Source organism: Anabrus simplex, chromosome 3, assembly GCF_040414725.1.
Source record: "Anabrus simplex isolate iqAnaSimp1 chromosome 3, ASM4041472v1, whole genome shotgun sequence".
Lineage (NCBI taxonomy): Eukaryota > Metazoa > Arthropoda > Insecta > Orthoptera > Tettigoniidae > Anabrus > Anabrus simplex.
The window spans coordinates 101,468,722-101,493,074 of NC_090267.1; the positions used below are offsets into that span (position 1 = coordinate 101,468,722).

Genomic DNA, 24,353 nt, shown 5'->3' on the forward strand with positions numbered 1-24,353 from the left:
ATACACACACAGCACTGTACTTGTACATTAAATCCTTTCAAAAAATGGATAGATTTTGGACTGAACTGTATCGATCTCGCTGTAAGCTGAAATAAATTAATGAATGGCAATAAGGTGATTGTTTCCATTGAGAAAGAATTCTGTTCAAAATAACCACACAAATGGTCTACATACTCTCAGCTTCTCTAATAGTGATCTCGTGATTCACCAGTTCGGACATTTCATTTTCAGGTGGTTCACGAAGTCACTAATGTTGTCAATGGAAAGTTTTTGAAACACTGGCTCTTTTTGGTCCGTTGCTACAAGTTCTGCTGCGAGAGTTGTTCCGTTGGGTAGACAGATGTTCATGGGCTTCCTCTAAAGCAGGGCCATCCAGTCATTGCGCTCCGAGAGCGCGCCCGCGCTCGGGGAGCACTGGGCAGTCAGACTAGCGCTCCTTCCCCTACCACCACTACAGTGTGGCAGCGAGGAGACTTGAGACGGGCGATGTTCGGACCACGCTGACTAGATACGTACGTGCAAACGTGCAGCCGACGGCTTTTGTGGTTTTGTTGACATCATATTGATAGGACTGTTTTACCATCACAAATATATCGCATATGTAAATCGAAAGGTACTCCAATTATGGAATATGCAGGAAACGAAATCAAGTGTTAAGTAAAGAATAATGTGATTTATTCAAAACTGAATTTAGAACATATCTGAGAGGAAAATTCAACCAAAAATTTTACAAATATGAATAGATAGTACAGACCTTGGGTGACTCGCTCAGTCGTTTTTACGAGCTTTTAGTTTTGGAGCAAATAATCTTCTCCAAATTGGGTACACTATTTCTGGACACAGCTATTCTTAAAAAATTGCGAAAGTTTCTATCGCTCACCGTTGCATGATATTACTTTTGGTGAGCTTAAGCACCGAAAAGAAACGCTCACAAATGTACGTTCACCCTAACATTGACAGAACATTACATGCACGTTGATACAAATGGGGGTATTCTTCTTGTGGAAAGCCGCTGTTTAAAATTCTTCTAAACTTCGTGACATTAGAAAGCGGTCTTTAAGACGGAACATTGCACTGCAGTTCAATCAACTCTTAATTGTGGAGCATTGTCTGCTCTAAGACAAAATGGTCAAACAAATACATCTAACACCGCTTGGTGTTCTGATAATTCCGAAAATCTCTTTTCAAACTCTTCTTGAAATTGGCGGATTACCTGCAAGTACTCATCAAAATCGACACCTTCTTTCACTTTCAAGCTATAAAAAAGGTCCTGTGTTCCTTGCACGCATCTGGTTTTCCCACAAAATCAATTTTCTTTTGAGCGCTTGAATTCTTTCCACCAAATCGCAGATATTATACTTTTCGCCCTGAAGCGAAGTGTTCAAAGTATTCAGATGGGCAGTAATGTCACTTACAAATGCCAAGTCTGCCACCCACTTAGGATTACGCAAAAGAACTCCGGGCCGCCCTTTCATGTCACAAAAAGTATCTATTGCGTTCCGCAAGCATAAACACGATGAAGCACTTTCGCCTTGCTCAGCCTATCCGGATACTCCTCTTCGATTTCATCCAAGAACTCTTTGAATTGACGGTGCGTGAGTCCATGGGAGTGAAGAAAATTTACCATTCGTACAACTGTTCCCATTACGTCTTTAAGCTTGGCGATTTTTGCACAGATTGCCTCCTGGTGTATCAAGCAATGGATCGCCACCATTAGGGTACTACCGTTCTCAGCCATTTATTAATTTTACATAGCTGGGGAACCATGTGCGTAGACCACGTAAAGCAGAGCTCCATCTGTCGTTACACTCGTCAACCGCTCCCATTTTAATCCCACTGACTCAAAAACACCCTCCACAGCTTGGAAAATTGCGAAACCGGTAGTGGTGTCTTTTAGAGCTACCAAGTCTAGGAAATCCTCGGTGACCCGAAGATCGTCATCCACCCCTCGAATGAAAATAACGAGCTGAGCTGTGTCTACAATGTCGGTTGATATGTCGAGGGCGATGGAAAATGATACAAAATGTGCTGCCTTCTCCATTAGTTGCTGTTCCATGTCAACGGACATATTGTCTATTCTGCGAGCCACAGTTTGAAGAGAAAGAGATATTTTGTCAAATTGTTCAACTAGCTCGACAGGACAAATACACGTCGCCGCTTCCATTAGGCACTCCTTGATTAAATTCCCTTCCGTGAAGGGTTCCCCAGCTTTGGAAATTCGCAGCGAACATTTGTAGCTTGCTCGTAAAATGGGTCCACCAACCTCACTCACCTCAATCTTCTGTTTAAAATTTTTTTTATAAATACGGCAAGTCACAATTTTAATGCTCTTCATATAGGCTAATTCAAATATTTCTTCATTCCTGTTTGTAAACAATCATTTTAAAATTAAAAAATAATAATTGTAGAATAGTGCTGCTTTAAATTTTCTTTCAATTCTTCCAACTTCGATTGGCGACTGGCGTCTGTCCAATCACCATAATCATCCCTGTGGTTGGCACTGTAGTGCCGTTCCAAATTGTGTTTACTTTAAATACACTAAATCTCGGTGGCACACTAAATATTTGGCATGCTGTACAGAAAAATGAAATTCCCCATTCTGCTTTAAAGGCTACTGCTTCACCACTTTTTTTTTTTTTTTGTATGATGTTCAGTCATGACAGCTGCATCCGGCTCTATGTCTAAATGGTTAGCGTGCTGGCCTTTGGTCACAGGGGTCCCGGGTTCGATTTCCGGCAGGGTCGGGGATTTTAACCATAATTAGTTAATTTCGCTGGCAGAGGGGCTGGGTGTATGTGTCGTCTTCATCATCATTTCATCCTCATCACAACATGCAGGTCGGCCACGGGCGTCAAATAGAAAGACCTGCATCTGGCGAGCCGAACTTGTCCTCGGACACTCCCGGCACTAAAAGCCATACGCCATTTCATTTCATTTTTATGACAGCTGCGAAACTGATTTAGTTACACTCTGTCAATAAAGCGCATTGGACTAGCCTAGCGAGTGATGGATCGGCTGCTCGCTCAGCCAGCCAAGCTCCTCCCACCACTACCGAAGGTATCTTCCCCCAAAGCGCTCGGAGCACTGGCTTGGAGCGCGGCCAGAGCGCTAGCGCTCGGGGAGCGCTGTTTGGATGGCCCTGCTCTAAAGCTTGGACTAATTGGTTTCCCTCAGATGAATCAGCTCTAGTAGTGATCCAGTGTAGGAAAGTAATTCCTTATTGTTGTAGCTGAAACTTTTCCCCATGCAACTTTCATGTAGAACAGACCATCCTTTAACCCGCAGTAACTCGCGTGACAGAGAAAAGACCACATGCTGGCTCTTTTACTCTGCCATTGGTAGTGTGGTTGGCAGACTGGTCCCCCCACTTCCATGATATCCATGATGGGGGTATCACCAGGCAAATCTGCTGTTACAGCAGTCGCCAGGAGTCTTGTCTGTAGTGAAGACTTTTACACTGTGGTGCTTTAGACCATGCGCGCACTCTCGCGTAATGAATTATGTAGTCATTTGGACAATGCACGAGTGCTTATGTGCTATAATTTGTGTTACCAAGATGAACTCAAATGAACAAGAAAACATTCTTAGGTTGCTTGAAAGTGTTGAAAAAGAGGAGTTACGTAATGACCAATTAGTGCAGGTGCAGTGAAAAGAAATCTGTTCGATGATGAGGAAAATGAAAGTGACGAAGACTTGTATTCAAAGGAAGAGGCAGGCGATGTAAATGATGTCGTCGAGAATAGTGACCACAATACCGACACCAAGGAATCTGCTGACTCTGAAGATGAAGAAATCAATGTGAATCACTTCAATATTCCTCAGTATACCGGAAAAGATACGACTACATTGTAGGACATGCACTGCAGAGCAAACAATGGCCGTGGGCATACCGACTCCCTAATATTGTTACCACGTGCCAGGACCAATGAACTGAGCCAGAAATGTCACCTCCCCTGTAGAATCCTGGATGCTCATTTTTCCAGATGGTGTATTGGACCAGATTGTTACACACACCATTATTTGGAGTGCTCAGGCAAGAGAAAATTATGAAAGGGATGGGGATGCTGTCAATACTAATAGAGCCGAGATCAAAGCGGTCATCTGGCTTTTGTACTCAGCTGGGGTACTAAAATCTTCCCACACTGATTTGAGAGATTTATGGGGAACGGACAGAACCTGTGTAGAACAATTCCGTACTAGGAGTTGGAAAATATTCCAATTTCTTCTGCAGACTATTTCTTTTGACGACATCCATACCAGGAACAAAAGGAGGAAAGAAGATAAACTTGCTTGAATTAGAAAAATATTTGAATGTTTTGTTGACAGCTGCAGAAGTAATTATTCACATGGAGAATATGTCACCATAGATGAGACAGGGTGTCTACTGATACTGGAAGTACTGGGTGAATTTATAATACCAATATAATTGGTCCGTTATTAGACATTATAAATTTTCCAGCTAACTCATTGCTGGTTGCCAACGTTTCGCCCCCATGTGCTAAGTTGGGCTCATCAGTTGGTACATAGCACACCCACCAAAACGCATGGCTAGTGCATATCGTGGAAGCCACTGCGTAGGCTACTTTGAGCCACCAGCAGTGTCAGTGCACTATGAGAGACTTTGTCCCATCACCAAAAATTGATGCCTGCTTGGCCATCAGATGATATAGATGTTGATTCCCATAGGAAACCTGAAATATTTGTCCTGAATGAAGCATTGGCAACCAGGAATGAGTTAGCTGGAAAACGGACCATTTATATTGGTATTATAAATTTACTCATTCGGGACAAATATTTCAGGTTCCCTATGGGAATCAACATCTATATCCTACCATTAGGGCATCGCTGCAGTATGAAACTGAATCAAAACTGAAAAAAGATCCGAGTTAGGGAGTTTATATGGGATAACTCCTGGTTTCAATTTCAAACACATTGTAAGTAAATCCCATCCTCTGCAAAGAATGTTTTCATAATCAAGTCATTATTGAAAAATAAATCACAAATTATACTTATATCTAAAATTTAACTTTTTTTTTTCTTCAAGGAATCACTTTCAGTTGCTTTGAAATCTTGCCCTTCTTCTTAGAAGCCCTAAAATGTGTCTACTGTTAGCTTTCTTATCATTTTCTCATTTTCATCCCGTGAACCGTATACTGTCATGGAGGGGAAGAGAACTAATTAAAGTTATGCAGGAAAGATGATTATTTTGTGCCACAGAAGTTGTTTAAGCACAGAACAAGCTGGTTTCCTTGTTTGGGCTATAGAGCTGTAGCTTGCATTTGGGAGATGATGTGTTTGAACCCCACTGTTGACAACCCTGAAGATGGTTTTTCATGGCTTCCCATTTTCATACTAGTTAAATGCTGGGACAGTACCATAATTAAGGCCATGGTTGCTTCCTTCCCATTCTTAGCCCTGTTCTATTCTATGAAAAAACCAACACACTACCACTTATTAGTTATGCACATTTTCTGGTTCATAGAACACTGTGTTAGCTTATCATAAGAACGGTACAATTCGGTGTGATATAAAACTAATGGAAATAAAATAGAAAGTCACTTAACCCTTACCGGCCCTTAGCGCCCGAAAGCGCCCGACTGTTCATTTAGCCTTCCGGTCCTTAGCGCCCGAAAGCGCCCGGCTGCATTATCTGCATTCGTCTGTGATCTGTGCGATAGTTTTTTTTATTTTTCTCATCAGTGAAGTGTTTATAAGGCATTTATGAACACGCAGTGCAATCTACAAGTCTTAGGGAATAAAGGAAGAGAGATAATCTGTCTTGACGTCGCCTAGGCAACGGTCTTGAACTTCCGCGAGCGCAGGTCAGCTGTTTCGTCCGTAATCATTGTGGGATTGAATATCGCGTATATTGAAACTGAGCTGAATATGGGGGAAACAGTGACACAGAATCCTTGAGTAGGGGTGCAGGTGAATTTTTGATGAGTGAATAATGTATCAACGAAGATTATTTTAGTGATAACAGTGATATGAATGAAAACGAATATCGATAAATCGGACCCGATGGCAATGCCACGGCAATTCAGGTAACACAAATATTACGTTTCGTTACTCCGAATGATTAAATGATGTTGAACCTGCGCATAATTCGGAAAGAGTATTAGGGGAAAGAGATTGTTTTTACGTATGTTAGGAGGAGAAAAACTATTCAGTGACATAGCCTATTGCGCATATAACAATGCAGCCTTCAAACAGTCGCATTCCGGTAAGATAAAAACAGAATGGGAAGACCCTTGCCCAGATGAAATAAAATCTTATATACATGGGCATCATTCCACTTCCAAAATCACGTGATTATTGGTTTTGAGGGATTCAGACAACATGGGAATGTGACAAATGCAGACTGTCTCTGTGTCGAGTATAACGAGGAGGTGGGGGGGAACACATTATGACTCAATAAACAGAGAAATGGATGTGATGGTATATTTTCTAATATTATTGAAAATTTGAATTCATTGTGAATAATAGTTTTTACTGTATTTAACTTTTTCTGAAACAATACGGTCTGTTTCAGTTTTTGCTAAATAAGGTTGAAACCTGGGGATAAGCGGAGTAAAAATGCGGGCGGGAAAGGGTTAATGAACGGTTATCTTTCTGTGTCACTTTGTATATCTACAAGAAATTTTATACACTTTTTGAATAAAAATTCTGATTGCATGCATATTTTGAAGAAAAGAGAAAGATCACACTTGGAAAATCTCATTGCTATAAACCACCAAAATCTGTAAGGTATCATTAGGGCCAACAACATTTCTCCAACCAGTTCCCGTACTGTTCACAGGTTGCCATTGACAATGAGTCTCCATGGGAGTTGGTTCACTTCTTACAGTACTTCCAGGTGCTCTGGTATTTAAAAAGAACTTTAGGAGATAACCTGCATTGGTGAAATCTTAACTTTTCGTAAGAAGAAAATCTGTAGGTTTTTTGGAAAAATTCAAAAATAATTTATTTTGTTTAGTTATAAAGGAAATGATAAAATTCAACTGGAGATATATTTTTGATATTTTGACATTAGCTGCAGTGCTCCTTTACTGTTCTTGCATAACTGGCATTCTTAATTAAATGTTTTGATTTTCTTTCCAGGGCTTTATTTGGATACGAAGGCCAAACAAATGACTTGAAAGTTGTTAGCAAAGGAGGTAAGAATTCTTTGAAGTGAATACTTGTTTGTATACAGAACATTTTCAAACAGTCTTTCTACTAAATTTGAATTAACCTCAGTTTCAAAAATAGTTCTATGGAACCTCGTTTAACCAGCTTAAACTAGATTGAAGCAGATGACTGGAAATGTAAAAAACGCAAGAGATGATTAATCACATAAATAATACAGTAATATATATATATGTAAAGTTCTGTCTCCTGACATCTTGTATTTTGTCAGCAAAGGATGGAAAGGAGCTTACTGTATATTTCTTCGAAGGGTCATCTCTGTAACCATCGTAAGGCTAAAGGATGTACAAAAAGGATGTATGGTCCATAAAATGGAGCTCACCTGGGCATGTAACAAGATCCAATCCCCAGAAATGGGCAAAGCCAGTAATGAAGTGCTATTTGAGAGATCGATAACGGAGAAGAGTACGTCCGTCGTCTAAGTGGTCTGATATAAGTGGAAGATGGTAGATGATGTCGGGGGAGGGGCATTGTTCCAAATGGGGATTGATCAAGATCAACTCCATTAGTCAGACTGTAACATAGAAAAAACATGGCGACTGAAGTAGCCGGACTGCTGGGTATTGGCTAACACGAAAATATCACATACATATTATACCAACGGTGGTAATTTAACACGATACATGTAACTTCACAAGGAAAATCGCTCTTGCACGTATGAAAACCCTTCACCAACAACTGTTAATAAACTTAACCATGATAGGTTAATGTTGTGTTTGGTCCGTATTGACTAGTCTGAATGTATAATGTAACTATTTAAAATAGTTTATTTGAATCCGCCTTGACCAATACACTCATTAAATGAAAGAAAAACTATTTATTAAACCAAACATGTTTCGGGAAATCTCAACCATTCTCTTCCTCAATGGTCAGATCAAAGAACAAAACATTATCACACAATCTTTTGTTTTACAATTTAAAGAAGTATTGTCCTAATACACCATATCAAAGAGTAAAAAGAAATATTGATATTGATAAGAAAAAAGGAAAAAGAACATCAATGTCACATATAAAACGGATAATAATACTAATAAGATAATTTTCAATTCAGAAAATATGGAGAATAAATATATATTTAATAAATCAGGAATTTACAAATTAACATGCCAAACATGTAAACAGGATACATAGGACAGTCTGGTAGAAGTTTGGCTATAAGGTACAAAGAACATGTTAATGCGGTTAAACATAAGAGATATTCGGCAATGGGAGAACATATGATTGAAATGAATCATAAATTTACAGACATTTCCAATGACATGAAATTATTACATTCGGCCAAAAAGGGAAAATTAATGAATGTTTAGGAAAATTTAGAAATTTACCTTACACACACACACACACACACACACACACACACACACACACACACACACACACACACACACACACACACACACACACACACACACACACACACACACACACACACACACACACACACACACACACACACACACACACACACACACACACACACACACACACAAAAGAATCAAATTTAAATGAGAGAAGTGCAGAAGATAACCCACTGTACAGACTAGCATATGATCATTTAAGGAGCAAAAAGAAGAAAAACTTGAAGATCCTAAATTTATATAGTATTCTCATTCAGTTCAACCAAAATTTTATGTATTGATCATTTTTATAATATTTCTTTTTACTCTTTGATATGGTGTATTAGGACAATACTTCTTTAAATTGTAAAACAAAAGATTGTGTGATAATGTTTTGTTCTTTGATCTGACCATTGAGGAAGGGAATGGTTGAGATTTCCCGAAACATGTTTGATTTAATAAATAGTTTTTCTTTCATTTAATGAGTGTATTGGTCAAGGCGGATTCAAATAAACTATTTTTAATTAGTTACATTATACATTCACCAACAACTGATGACCGAATATAAAAACCGGACTAAGTGCCAAAATCTAAGTTCTGAGATAAACAGCGAAAACAATGTCATTTTCACAGTTTTTTATTTTTTTTTCCGAAAAAGCATAAAAAAGTCAGAAGCACTTACGTTATAAACACTAATGAAAGCTTAATGTTACCTAAGGAATATTATCATTGTGATTACCTCTTTTGTCTGAACATTTTATGAAATGAGGTATGTGCCAACTCCTGTTCCATTAAAACCGGGCTAAGTGCCGTTGAAGTATCACAATAATGAAAGGCAAAATTTACAAGAGCTGAGTGAGCAAATGAGCAAATTAAAATAGTTTATTTGAATCCGCCTTGATCAATACACTCATTAAATGAAAGAAAAACTATTTATTAAATCAAACATGTTTCGGGAAATCTCAACCATTCCCTTCCTCAGTGGTCAGATCAAAGAACAAAACATTATCACACAATCTTTTGTTTTACAATTTAAAGAAGTATTGTCCTAATACACCATATCAAAGAGTAAAAAGAAATATTATAAAAATGATCAATACATAAAATTTTGGTTGAACTGAATGAGAATACTATATAAATTTAGGATCTTCGATAAAGAAAGGGGAAAATCTTTTTAAAATTAATTTTATTCATAAAACAAAAAACTAAGTTGTATTGTATTGTATTTTATTTCGTCCAACTGATCATACAGTGATATGGGACACGTCAATAATCATATTTACAGTAACAAAGGATAAAACAGTAATATACATGCCATGATAAATAAAGAGAAATATACAATGTGGTAAAGAGGCACAGATTTAAAAAAAAAAAGTGATACATAAGTTAATTTTCAAGAGCTAAGTATTCTTCAATAGAATAAAAACAATGGTTAGAAACAAATTTGAATAATTCTTTCTTAAATTTTGAACATGGTTTTATCTGCTTAATGTAGTCTGGTAATTTATTAAATAAATGTACTCCTGCATAACTCAAACTTGATTCATATAGCTTAGTTTTGTGTGGTTCTATGTGCAGACTGTGTTTATTTCTAGTATTATACCTATGCACATCAGAGTTTATGGTGTAGCTGTTTACATTCTCCTTCATATATACAAGTGTATGGAAGATATAATACTCAAGTTATAATTATAGTAGGCCCTAAGTAAAAAGTAGTGTTCTTGAATACTTTGTTGTAGAAAAAACTAATACATTGAAAACAATGTAGTGTACAGTACTTTTCTTTAGGCTATAATAATAATTGTTATACAAATATAAAAGTTTTAATACGTAACCGGTGTTCTTCAAACCATGGCTACCGTGTTAGTTCAGTGTAAAAAGGTTTGTTTTATTCCTTTAGGTACGGAATCATCTTTTTCAGATCTTCCTTCTTTTCAGGCTTCAATCTTGATGTAATTCCCAATCGTGGCAGTTCAAAGTTTTTTATAGTTTCATTCGTTACCCCTTTTTGAAACAAGTTTGTTTTTGCCCAGAGTTCAAAACCACTGAAAGTTTGTTTGTGTATACAGTTCCTGGATTTGTGTTGGTGACTTTGAGCCAAACAACCTTAGAAATTTCTAAAGTTGCCATATTAAGGCAACTTTTAGCTGCTGTGCTGAAGTCATAATAATCTTCTTCATCCATCAAAGTTGTTATAAATGTTTTTGTGTAAGCTGTACAGAGAAGTCTGACAACATCCAAGGGAAGCTCACATTTCCCAACTCTTTTTCTTCTTTCTACGAGACCAAAGTTATGGTCGCAGCTTAAGTAGGAGTGGCCTGGGACAACATACTTAAGTTGAACCTCATCAACATAGTATTAGAAACCAGATAGCATCTTATTCTTATTTTGGCCCCCACAGTTGTTGCTCCATACGATCAGTTTTTTCTTGTTTGTCATGTTACTATTAATGCCTCTGAATATACAACTGGCAATTTCATTGCCTCCCCAGCCACTCAAAACCTCATGCCAAACGAACATAAATCCCTGATTGTTGTCAGCCATTTGCAAACCCAGATTAAAACAAGACAATTGTCGTAAGTAATACATTTGGCAGTGGGTTAGTGTTGGTAAAGAAAATACTTGCTGCAAGTCGACTGAAATTGTACAGGTATCATTTACAGGAGCAGCTGATTCTTTGTGATCTAGTTTCATCATATCTCTGGCTCGCTCTGCTTTCCTGTGATGAATTTCCAGTGAGGTTCGGTGTAGTTCGTTGTTCCTCTGGTCATTTTGTATTTTGTTGTGCAACAAATCGCAAGTATTATACGTATATTTTCTTGGTTTCCGAAATCTTAGGTTTGGAAAGTATTTTCTCAATGTTTCTAAGTAAAACCGATACTGAACTGCAGTATAATGTAACTACAAAACTAGTCACATGGCGCTTGGCACAACATGGTAGGTGGCACTTAGACCCAGGCAAATTCTTGTGGATAAAGTTTGAACTACTTGCAGACTGAATATCATATAGCCCAGTTTTTACTGCACAGGCATAGGCACATAGCCCACGTTTTAGCAATAAAATGGAGTTTGATCGTTTTGGCACTTAGCCCAGTTCTTATATTCGGTCGACAACTACTCTTCACAAATAATAAATCAGAATCACATATATTATACTAGAATAGACATACAGCCCGACAGTAAAAGAGAACAAGAAGCTGATTATTCAGAAATTTCACTCTGTTAAATGACAGACCACCTTGTGGCCATGATCGTTAAGGAGTCAAATCTGTATGGTCTGACACCGTAGTTAGCCGATTTGAGTCCTGTTGGTCGAAAAGTTTTCACCTGCAGAGTGTTGGCCGGCAGGGTAGGCAAAGTAGCAGTATACAATTTCTAATCACTAGATTCTGTGCCGAAAGTCTGGATTCAATTTCAAACCTCTCTGCAGTGTTGAAATGGAGTGAGAGCATGTGGCACTGTTGATGGTGATTCGTCCATCAGATGGAGACGATAAGTCTTCAGCGGACCCCTTGGTGCTATTCGACAGGATTAGGCTCTGTGCCGGCACTGGGTTTCATCTTCCTACGATCATATATCATTACAACTCATTAAATTCTCTGAAGAGGACATCTGGAAAGGCATCTGGTCATAAAAACTCGCTAGAAGATTCATCTCGCTTCACACCCGACTCCGTAGAGAAACGGGTTAAGGGTTGGACATACATGCTTGCTCAAATAATGTTTTCTTTTAGATTTCACGTCACTGGATGGACAGAAATACATTATAAAATTCTTAAAATTATAACATCATTTTGAATGTTAAAAAAGTAAATTAAGGTTCAAAATTCCTCAATCTATTCACTCTCATGAGAACTATGAAACATAACTTGTTACCTTAGTTTCAAACTGGTGGACAGTTTCTAATGTTCAGCATCCAATGAAAGGAATGTACACCCGAAGTGATGATGCTAACCCAATTAACGACCCTGGTGATGCTAAGCTTTCCTTTCTGGAAACTCTGTTGATGTATGGCATAGCAGCGACTTGCGCAGTGATGGCAAACTTGGTAATGAAACTTTCACACACCAAGGATATAATAGGTCTTTTTCCATTCAGGTGTATGAATGTAAAAACTCGGTTAACTAACTAATGATGTCTAACCTACATGGATGAGCTTCAGTATGATATAGTCTGCTTGATAACAGTTAACCACAGCATGGAATCAGAAGAACAAAATTATGTATGCTCACTACTCCTTTTGTCATAGACTTCAAAATAGTCACGATGTATATTACTAATCCACTTCTTTCGTAATGTTTTATTCCTTAGAAAACTTAATGAATAATTGTACGAGAGGCATTGCTGTAGTTAAACTTAAACCCGTTTCACAGTACGATCAAAACAAATACATTCTCACATTACTACTTATAATTACAGATCCTAAGTGTCCACTGACTCACATAAATACACTCGTACAAGTATATACTACAACGAAACTAATATTTATCATCAACTTTCATGAAATTACACCAACTGCATGCGATAACAATGAACCCACGTTTCCAATATGTCTGGCTACTCGATTCAATGATCGAGAATAGCATTAAGGTCTGAGGATTTGAATCGGTCTTGGATTGATCAGGCTCTGATGTCATGTAAGATTTAACAAACAAACAAATGAACAAAAAAGAAAATCTATGGATTACAGCCCTAGTAACAGGGCTGGTGTCAGTGGTGTTAAAAGTAATAGTAATGCCCGGTTGCAGATAAGCCAATGAAAGTTTGACCGGAGTTTGATTGGTAGTCAGTGTGGGTTTGATTAACAATCATGCTATGTGAGTTGCAGAAACAGCGATCAGTGTTTGATCGATGATCAATCTCCCATTAGATTTGACCAGCAAATTCATGCTGATCAAGCACTGATTCTCCAATAAGTGCTTGCAGTCTTTAAACTCAAAGATGCTTTTCTTTCATTAAATACATCTGATTAAACGTTTCAATGACAAATAAATGCAAGTTCATGTAGAAAGTGCGATTTGAGTGACATACTATTTTGTTTTCCATGGTAGTCATTTATTGTCACATATAACCTCAATCTTCAACATGGAACGAGTTAATTTATATCAATCAAATCTTGAAATAAATACTTTGCTTTGGCATATTAATATCCCTGTAAACCCAGACTTTTTAGAATGAATAACCCAACACAGCATGGTTGTTTATTCTTTTGTAGTTTTTGTACCATGCCACACGCTGTAATGAGTATGTTTAGCTATTCCCTGATTCACTGCCACTTTGGTGTCTTTGCTAGACACCAAAGAGGATAGAATAGACACGGCAGTGGTCACTAATTGCGATGTTGCCAGATTTATTTCCTTCTCGGATCTTCAATCAGTAAACTGGAGAAAGTTGATCGGGTTTAGGTTTTCTGCAGCGCACTCTGGAATTAAAGTTGATTGGCAATCAGCTGATCCACCATTGAGTGACTTGATGGACCTTTCTGCAAACCGGGCGTGACAGTTGTAGTAATGGTACTAGTGACAGTGGTGGTAACAGTCACTAACAGTTGTTAAATGATATAAACTTCATTCTGTATTGATGTTCTCAAATATACAATATGTTTAATTGATCCTCCTATTCAATGCAATATAATGTATTTCATTTATAAAGATAAATTTCCTATATTACCATACATGTTCCAACTCATTTTAGTGTCATCTTCAGTGGATATAAGCCTTACCACATATGTTACATTAAACAATATAATGATTAAATATTTTAACATCTGGTACATTAAAGCCTTATTGTAAGGTTTTAACAGCATATTAATGAAACATAATTGAAATCACTTCTGCACTAGATACTCTTGGCTCTTACTATGAAGGCAATCATCTAAAGCCAAATCCCAACAAGACTCAGGTGTGCGCATTTCACTTAAGGAATAGAGAAGCTCGGCGGGAACTGGACATTATATGGCAAGGCAAACGACTAGAACATTGTCCAACACCTGTGTATCTAGGTGTTACTCTTGACCGAACACTGTCCTTCAAGAAACATTGCCACAACACCAGGCTGAAAGTTAGTTCACGGAACAGTATTTTGAGAAAGCTCACAGCCACCACCTGGGGAGCAAGCCCTCGCGTCCTGAGAACCTCTGCTCTTGCTTTGTGTGTGTCCGCTGCAGAGTACGCTTCACCTGTGTGGAGTGCATCCACTCACACCAAGGAGGTTGACATTGCAATCAACGAGACCGTACGTATCTTGTCGGGATGTCTGAAGCCAACCCCAGTTGACAAACTCTACCCGATTGTTGGAATAGCTCCCCCCGCTATCAGAAGGGCTGTTGCTGCTGATGCAGAGAGGACAAAGCAGACTAATGATTCTCGCCACCCACTGCATGATCACCAGGCTGTAGTCTGTCGACTGAAGTCGAGAAAGAGCTTCATCACCAGGACTCACCCACTGGTAGGAACACCTGAGTATAACCGCATCACCAGGTGGAAGAGCATGCTGCCGCCTGATACTCCTGCAAAGGAAGAGCTAGCTCCAGGAAATGACCTGCCCTACCCTATTTGGAGATCACTTAATCGTCTTAGGGTGGGCGTACCTCTTTGCAAGACCAACATGCAAAAATGGGCCATACTTCCAGCTGATGGAGACGCATCCTGCGAGTGTGGTGTAACACAAGATCCGAACCACCTGCTCATTTGTCCCCTACTAGAACATCCCTGCACTACACAGGACCTAATCGAGGCGAACAACAAGGCCATCGGAGTTGCTACATTTTGGAAATGCTGACCGGACACGGAATGATGATGATTGAAATCACTGTCTTGAGATACAATCTCTTGTCTTCATTTAAAATCTTAGTATGTGATTAAAATCTCGCAGTTCCTTATTTATGTAGTTGACTTCATCATAACAGATTATAGCAGGTTGTGAAATGTGCCCCACACAGCCATAAGTTATCTCGCCTACACGTTCATTGGTGAAAAGACTTCTTAACGAGTAGATTCTGGATGGATAAGTGGAACGTGTAAGTTTTGTTATTCATTCTAATTGCATATAGGTAGCATATTTCATTTTTCCGTCACACACATATTTACTTTATCATTTCCATTACAGCTTACACAGAAATCCATTTGACAGCACTCAACCAACATAAACAGCACATAGCAGAAATTGTAATATAACACTTACCTCCTAAAAATAATTTCACAACCAGCTATAACATGTTATGATGAAGTCAGCTACACAAATACAAAATTGTGAGATTTTATTCACACAATAAAATTTTAAATGAAGACAAGAGATTGTATTTCAAGATTGATTTTAATTATCTTTTATTAATATGCTGTTGGAACCTCACAATAAGACTTTAATGTACCAGGTGTTAAAATATTTTAACCATTATATTGTTTAATGTAACAGATGTGTTAAGGTTTATTTCTGTTGAAGATGAATTTAAAATGAGTTGAAACATGTATGGTAATATAGAAACGTCATCTTTTTAGATGAAATATATTTTATTGAACAGGAGGATCCATTAAACATTTATATTGTATACTAACAGTCATATCGGCCCAAAGGCCTGGCCTGCAGGTCACGAGGTGATGCTTGGTCAGTGTGACAAATATTTTTGGTCGTCATCCTTGGCTTTCTAGACCGATGTTTCTATGTCACAGTCAGATAGATCCCCAATTATTCTCATGTAGTCTGAGTGGAACTTGAACGGCCCTTAGATCCAGCTAAACATCCCTGACCTAGCTGGAAATCAAACCGGGGGGTCTCCAGGTAAGAGGTGGGCTTGCTATCTTTAGACCATGGGACCAGCACATGTGAGGTTCTGTCATTCTGATATCCAGCACTTGATTGTAAAACATTCTAACCTCATGTCAGCTACACGTGGTTGTCACTTCTGTTGAAATACTTGCCCTACTCTGAAAGAAGGCTAAAAATTGTCTCTGGAAGATTTTTCTGGTTTACTGCTGGAACCATTGATGAACTGCAGCCTTCACATCATCGTCTGAAGTGAATTATTAACTTGTTTTAACTACCCATATAAGTGGAAGTCACATGGGGACATGTCTGGACTATAGTGGGAGAGTGCACGAGTACTTCTCACCTGAATTGCTGCATTATAGTGCAGGCAGCAGCAGGGCATTATTGTGAAGTAAAAATGAGACCCTAGAACAGTCTCACAGAATGAGCCGAAACGGCAGCCAAAACTGGAGACAGCAAAACTTTATATGATATCAAAAAGATACTGTCAAGAACATTCTCCAGCCGAGACACCCATTCCTCAGCAGCTTCCATACTGTCATAGCCCTGAATGAGGCTGTGACTTGGGTGGAAGCTACATTTTGCTATGGCCTGAACCAAGAGACAGATGCCGTTTTTTGATGGTTGTAGAATTTCTGCAAGAGGCAAATAAGTTGAATTAGGCTGTATTTCTTGTTTCTGAAGATGTGATTGAAATAGCTTGTTTCCAGTGTTTTGTGCGAGTTCAGGCTTCCCATGATTTCCCAGCACAGTGGTGGAATATCTCTTCGCTTATTTAATAGTACTATACAATGTTTACTAATCTATTTATGTGTTCATTTCACATTAGTTTTGAAATAATTATATAATCATTCTGGCTATAGCAGATAGGTCCTTTTGATATTGATTTGGTTGGTCAAATCATACTAATGATATTTCAACTTTCTTACAGCAGGAGGAGTGGAGGAAATGATAGAAGATCTTAACAGTGGAAAAATCATGTATGCATTTTGCAAGATATTGGATCCTAAGACCAGTTTACCAAAGTGTGTGCTGATTAACTGGGTGAGTTTTAAAAGTCTCTGTAATTTAATTAGCCTTTCCTGAACTGAGCAGTTTTCTTTATTTTCATTAAAGAATAGCATGACACAAATCCAGAATTTTGGGATAAAACTTTCATTGGCGGAGGGAAGAAAAATAATGATATTGTGAATTGTTCAATGTTTAACATTACTGCATAGAGGAAAAGCAGGTGTGTGACACGTTACAAAATAGGGGAAAAAAAAAAGAGCAGTTACCGGCTAATGTTCATATGACCACCAGTAGTAAGGAATTAAGAATGATATACTATTTTATTCATGATTTATCATTGTTTTGCTGTGAAAATGTATAGTGAAGTTGATATGAAAGGAATCTTTGAAGTTCTTAAGAATTGCACAAGTACCAGATGTTATAACAAATTTCTTCACAGAGCAAGTTGGCTACAGGATTTGAAGGCAGAAATATTGGTGAAGATGGGTGTGCCATCAAAAGGCTGTGTATTCAACCACATCTGCCAGAAAAAGATTGACAGCATTCATTTCTTGCTGTTAAAATGCTGAGAAAGAGTTGTATACTAAACTTTATAAGCTATAAATTTCATTTTAGTTCTGTATTGAAGTGCAATTATAAGAAATAAATTGACAAGAGAATTGATGGTAGAATCAGTTCTTGGTTCAGGGTACTTACAGAGGTTAGACAAGGCCTAATCTTTCACCTTTGCTGTTCATAGTTTACATGGATAATCTGCTGAAAGGTATAAAGTGGCAGGGAGGGATTCAGTTCGGTGGAAATGTAGTAAGCAGTCTGGCCTATGCTGACGACTTGGTCTTATGGCAGATGGTGCCGAAAGCCTGCAGTGTAACATCTTGGAACTTGAAAATAGGTGCAATGTGTATGGTATGAAAGTTAGCCTTTCAAAGACTAAATTGATGTCAGTAGGTAAGAAATTCAACAGAACTGAATGTTAGATTGGTGATGCAAAGTTGGAACAGGTTGAAAATGTAAAGTATTTAGGTTGTGTGTTCTCCCAGGATGGTAATATAGGAAGTGAGATTGAATCAAGGTGTAGTAAAGCTAATGCAGTGAGCTCGCAGTTGTGATCAACGGTATTCTGTAAGAAGGGAGTCAGCTCCCAGATGAAACTTTCTTTACATCGGTCTGTTTTGAGACGAACTTTGCTTTACAGGAGCGAAAGCTGGGTGGACTCAGGATATCTTATTCATAAGTTAGAAGTAACAGACATGAAAGTAGTGAGAATGATTGATCGTACAAACAGGTGGGAACAATGACATGGGGGGGGGGGGGGGGTACTCAGAATGAGGATATAAAGGCTAAGTTAGGAATGAACTCGATGGATGAAGCTGTATGCATAAACTGACTTCGGTGGTGGGGTATGTGAGGCGAATGGAGGAGGATTGGTTACCTAGGAGAATAATGGCCTCTGTTAAGGAGGATAAGAGAAGTAGATGGAGACCAAGATGACAATGTTTAGACTCAGTTTCTAACGATTTAAAGATAAGAGGTATAGAACTAAATGAGGCCACAGCACTAGTTGCAAATAGAGGATTGTGGCGACATTTAGTAAATTCACAGAGGCTTGCAGACTGAATGCCGAAAGGCAGAACGGTCTATAATGAAATGTACACATTTTTTTGGTTGCCATGAATGCTGTCACCTGGAATTTTTCAGATCTGCCTTATTTGTGTCATATACAAGAGGGCCATCATTTTTTAAAATTTTATTTACTCCAACATTGGAGCACTGAAATCAATCTACATACAGTCAAGTCTTATGAATATTGGTTACAAATTTGGTTGATGTTTCTTCTTTTGTTCCCAGAAATGTTTCATTCTCTCTGACCTGGCTGCCCGTTCTTCGTCACTTATGTTGTACTGTTTGCATGTATAGGTTTTCAGTTTAAGTCTTACGTTGTTATTTCTCAGGATCTTCTTCTCTTCTCTGTTTTCAATTTGTTGAATTGCCAAGCCGAATTCATTTAACTCTTCTTGGACTTCTTTGAACCAGTGATTTTTAGTTTTACTTTTCCAAATGTAGTTGAATAAATGTTTGAGATCCCAGTCTCTGGTAGTCGTGATATGTGACAGAAAATGAAACATTTTCCAAATGTTGTTTCAAGGACATGCATTCTCTCTCTCTCCTGTTTAGCCTCTAACTTCATGCAGTTGAAAATATTCACTTTTCATGTTAATAGTATGCTTGTTTTTGTTCTCTAACGAGAGGATGCATGTTTACATGGTTTTAAAATAGTTGAAACTGTTTGCTATTTGATATTATCGTTAATTCATGAACCGATACATTATTTAATAGATTTATTTTATTGGTTTATATCCTTGCCCAGATAGTTATTACTTTTATCATTTTACGACTAACCTTAGAAGTCAGCGAATGTCCAATTACAGTTTGTGAGTTTTGTTGTATTTGATCAGCAAGGGGAAGGAGCTCCACTGGTTCGGAAAGGCACCTGTGCCAACCATGTTCGTGATGTTGGTAATTTCTTCAAAGGAGCTCACGTCACAATGAATGCACGTAATGAGGAAGAAGTGGATCCGCAGCTAATTACAGAGAAGGTCGCCAAGTCAACAGGCTCAGCGTATAGCTTCAAGGAACGAGGAGATCATGCAGAGGAATCTGGCCCCATTGTAAGTAGTTTGTATAAGTGGTGTTGTGTTTTGTGCCTGCGTGGACAGCCTCTACACCATGTGGGAATGTACGAATTCACTCGTGCCATTAATAGCTTCTAAGTTAAGAGTTTCCACCTTGTGATGTTTCCAGAGTAATGATGACAAGATATCATCAGGAGTTCATTCTCAAATATCATCGACTTTAATACATTCTGATCTAAGTGTAAGCATATCTCATAATGGTAGAAATTGTTCAGATAATGCTTTGAGCATATTCTGTAGTACTCTCTGTCAAGACATTAAAAATTGGGAACCATGGACATCATTAGTGTGTTGTGTAAGATTCAAGTGAAACTTTACAGTTACATGTAGCTAGATGGAATCAAAGTAAATTATGTGATATTTTTCGGAGCATTTCTGTCCTGGAAGGTTGTCCGGCTCCTTGGGGTAATGGTCAGCTTATTGGCCTTCAGTTCATAATGCCCCAAATTCGATTCCTGGATGGGCCAAGGATTTTAACCACGTTTGGTTCATTCCTCCGGCGCACGGGCTTGGTGTTTGTGATCGTCGTGATACACACCTTCATTCACACATAGCACACTACCCTTGTAACCATCACAGAAACATGCAGCAGTGAGTATATCCCTCCGCATAAGGAATGGCATCCGGTCGTAAAACTAGGCTTAATCCTCATCCTCACTGACCCCAGATAACTGAGAAGATGGCCAGGAAAATAGTAGTAGCTTTTCCTTAGGGCTGGTTCTACCACCTACGGGTAAAGAATTGTGTAACTTGCCCTCCGCGTATAAGGATATTTCTGTTTGACCATCCTGCGTAGTGCTATTGGCATCATAAATTGCAGTTACCCGATGCATAATTTATCGCCCACTTGGAGGATCCGATAAGACTTTACCTTATGAACATTAAAATAACAATAATAATTTACACCACCTTTCCAATACTTATCTTTCCTTATATTTAGGATTTATTACTTGTAAGACTTTACCTGCCGGGCAAGTTTTGAGAGCTGAACATTATTAGCTGTATTTTTGGTGACATTCAGCATAAATTAGCTTGTATGTTGATTAAAGCATGATACTGTAACAGTGATCGGTATTATATTGCAGCATTTTAAACATGAATGCTTCACTTGAGTTGCAATGGTCACACCAGCCTCTCTCATCTGCAGCGTCGGGGATGCATGTTATATGGGACGCTTTTGCGGCAAAACTCAACAAGGATAGTTATTGGGAAATCATCTCAGATGGACTTTAATTTTCAAATTAATTTTAATTTTTCAGTTTTCAAACACCAGGTATAAGTAATTATATGTTGCTGAATCACCATAAGCGTTCTCATAGTGTTGTGGCTAAGTTGCTTGCTTCATAATATGGGGTACGTAGGTTCGAATCCTTATTATGGCGATTATTTTTATTTTCATCATTAGCTGTTGTGTTAATCTACATGCTTTTTTTCATGCCTTCTTTTATTGATAACATGTTTCATTAAAATGTTTAATCACAATATTATGTAGATTAGGAAAATGTTTTATGTGTGTGCCACTTATAGAAAGTGATGTTACAATTAATTCCAATCATCATTGATCTGGTTTTAGGACTGTCGCCCAGGTGGCAGATTCATTGTTTATCTAGTCTTCTCATAAATTGTTTCAAAGAACGTGGAAATGTATCAAAACATTTCTTTTGATAAATTATTCCATTCCCGAATTCCTCTTCCTAAAAATGGATATTTGCCCCAATTTGTCCTCTTGATTTCCAGCTTTATCTTCACAAAGTTAAACATGAGAAAGAAACCAGTTATCAGTAAAGGAAAGCTCATGGAACTAGAGCTAGTTGGATCATGGGGACGCTTAATTCACAGAAGTCTGCAGATAGAATCCTCAAAGGCAGCAAGTCCATAAGGAAGACGGGCAGTGTTGGGAAGTAATTGAGTCTTATTAATGGGATTACTTGTAACAATTATATTCTTAGTAATTTTTACTTTTAATTGTTCCTGTTTAGAAAAAGTAGTAATTTACAATTCAAAATAAAATTGTAATCATTACATTAATCATTACATTATGCCTTTGCTGGCAGGACCTAGTGTTTACAGTGCACTATGTCTTCTGGTATGGGCTAGAGCAATTTTGTTACTTTCATTGATCTGTCTCTGTCTTATCCTTTGCTTTGACAGTATGAAAGTGACTGAGGTGTGAGCGATGCTAGTAATGCCATTCCTTTTGCAGCCAGTCTCTGCTATGAATGGTGTGAAAATGTTGCTCATAGGGTCGGTTGGTGTATGCATTTCAGTGGGCTTGGCAGATTGATATGTAACAGCAACTTCTGGCTCGGTGAGGAAAGCAATGGGAAACTACCTCACTCCTCATTTCCCTAGTACGCCTCTTCAGTGATGCCTAGGCCATCTGTGACAGCTGATGGCGGAGCTGTTGAGGATCCAACCAGCCTTAGTGCTGAAGATTGAACATACATAATCATTACATTATAAACCCAAACCCCATGGCATTACAGCCCTTGAATTGCCTTGGCCTACCAAGGGACCACTGGTCAGCCCGAAGGCCTGCAGATTACGAGGTGTCGTGTGGTCAGCACGACGAATCCTCTCGGCTGTCATTCTTGGCTTTCTAGACCGGGGCCGCTATCACACCGTCAGATAGCTCCTCAATTCTAATCACGTAGGCTGAGTGGACCTTGAACCAGCCCTCAGGCCCAGGTAAAAATCCCTGACCTGGCCGGGAATCGAACCCGGGGCCTCCGGGTATGAGGCAGGCACACTACCCCTACACCACGGCATTACATTATAGTAATCATTACTTTCTAGTAATTGATATACATCACAGGGAATATCAAATACCTGGGCGACAGTCCTAGATCTAGATCAATGATGATTGGTATTAATTGTAACATCACTTTCTATAAGTAGCACACACGCATACTACTACTACTACTACTACTACTACTACTACTAAAAACTGTGCAGTGTATGAATGAGTTGGAACATTGTGTGTTTGTGTACAACCAACCAGAAATTATTGAAAATTTATTTGGATTTCGCCAGAAAACTAAATTGGAATAGGTATGTTCAAAAATTGAAAAATAATACTGTAGTTTCTTTTTATACTTTTAGTCGGCTTGAAATTCAATGTACTGTACTGTATATAAATTCAAAGATTTTTATTATGTATATACAGTACACACTAGCTCAGTTTTTCCTTTCCTGCACTGTACGCCCACCCTGTAAAATGGATACCCCACTACACTGGACAGAATTTTAATGAACCGTAGGTGCCAACTTAGAGAGGTTTCACTGTGTGTCCTAGATTGCAATTTTGATCTTGTCTGAAACTGATCGCATTTATTGATGTGAAATGCATTCTCCCTACAGCTTTTCTGACTACAAACGGGACGTGTGAGCATTCTTAGCTACATGGTCTAAATGCTCCTTCAGCAAGTAAATGAGCCCAATTTTCTTGCAAATTGTTAGTTACAGAGAAAACGCATAGGAAATTCAGTTCTAAATCCTGCACAAATGCTCCTCTTGTTTCTAATGTATATACAGTTTTCATGTTATTTTAGTTTTCATCAGAACAATACACAAAAGCAGTCCTTCATGGAAAACTCGTAGAGAGGAAGAGAAGGCATATAAATTTCTTTCTAAGGAACTGAATTCTATACATGTTCAGTATGCTCCATTTTTAATAGGACTGTCATTTTTGAGGCCTTGAACCTCCAACAAAAAACCAAAATGAGCCATGGTAGCCCCAGCACCCCCAGAAATAACTGGAATAGCTGGAGAAAGTTTAAGAGCCACCTTAAGGATGGCCAATGTCCGTGCTGGTCTTCAAGCTCAGACCTCTAGATATGGAACTCAGTAACCTAATGCTTTTATAATCTGAACTATGCTGTTAGGCAAAGATAGTTTTTTAATAGCAAAAATATGAGAAATTTTAGTTTGACATAAGTCATATGCTTTTGAAACAAAATGGTCTTTGCTATATTAACATCGAAAATGAACACGAGGCTGTCGTGACACAGATTCTCAAATTATCAAATTACATCATGAATTCCCTCCATTGAGCTGGATAGGATGTTTAAGAAAGATGTGCCTCCATTTTTTTTACAGTCTTGGTATGCTTCTTTTCTCTCTAGGGCATCCCATGTTCCTCCTCTAAGTCTTCTCTAATCTGGCCTGACCCCGTTTTTCTGGGCATCCAATCGGTCTTCTTCCTGTAATGATCTTCTCAAGTAACTTCCTTCGAATCTTTTACATCTTATCAGAAAATTAAACTGATATACTGTATCATCACAATCATCATCAGAGCACCTCCAGCATGTCGTACCTTGTATTTAAGAGCGAGTGCCTTGAGAAACTTTCCGAAACGCTGC

General features: G+C 38.4%; 1 protein-coding gene across 2 annotated transcripts in view; it reads left to right on the top strand.

The window, feature by feature from the left end:
• The window catches only part of Abp1 (Actin binding protein 1), a 238,842-nt gene that overhangs the window by 39,226 nt on the left and 175,263 nt on the right, over positions 1–24,353 (top strand). For both annotated transcript variants that reach the window (XM_067142645.2, XM_067142644.2), the window contains 3 exons: positions 7,102–7,157; positions 17,220–17,332; positions 19,756–19,968. In XM_067142645.2, coding sequence (XP_066998746.2) covers positions 7,102–7,157; positions 17,220–17,332; positions 19,756–19,968 — 382 coding nt within the window. The remainder of the gene's footprint in view (positions 1–7,101; positions 7,158–17,219; positions 17,333–19,755; positions 19,969–24,353) is intronic.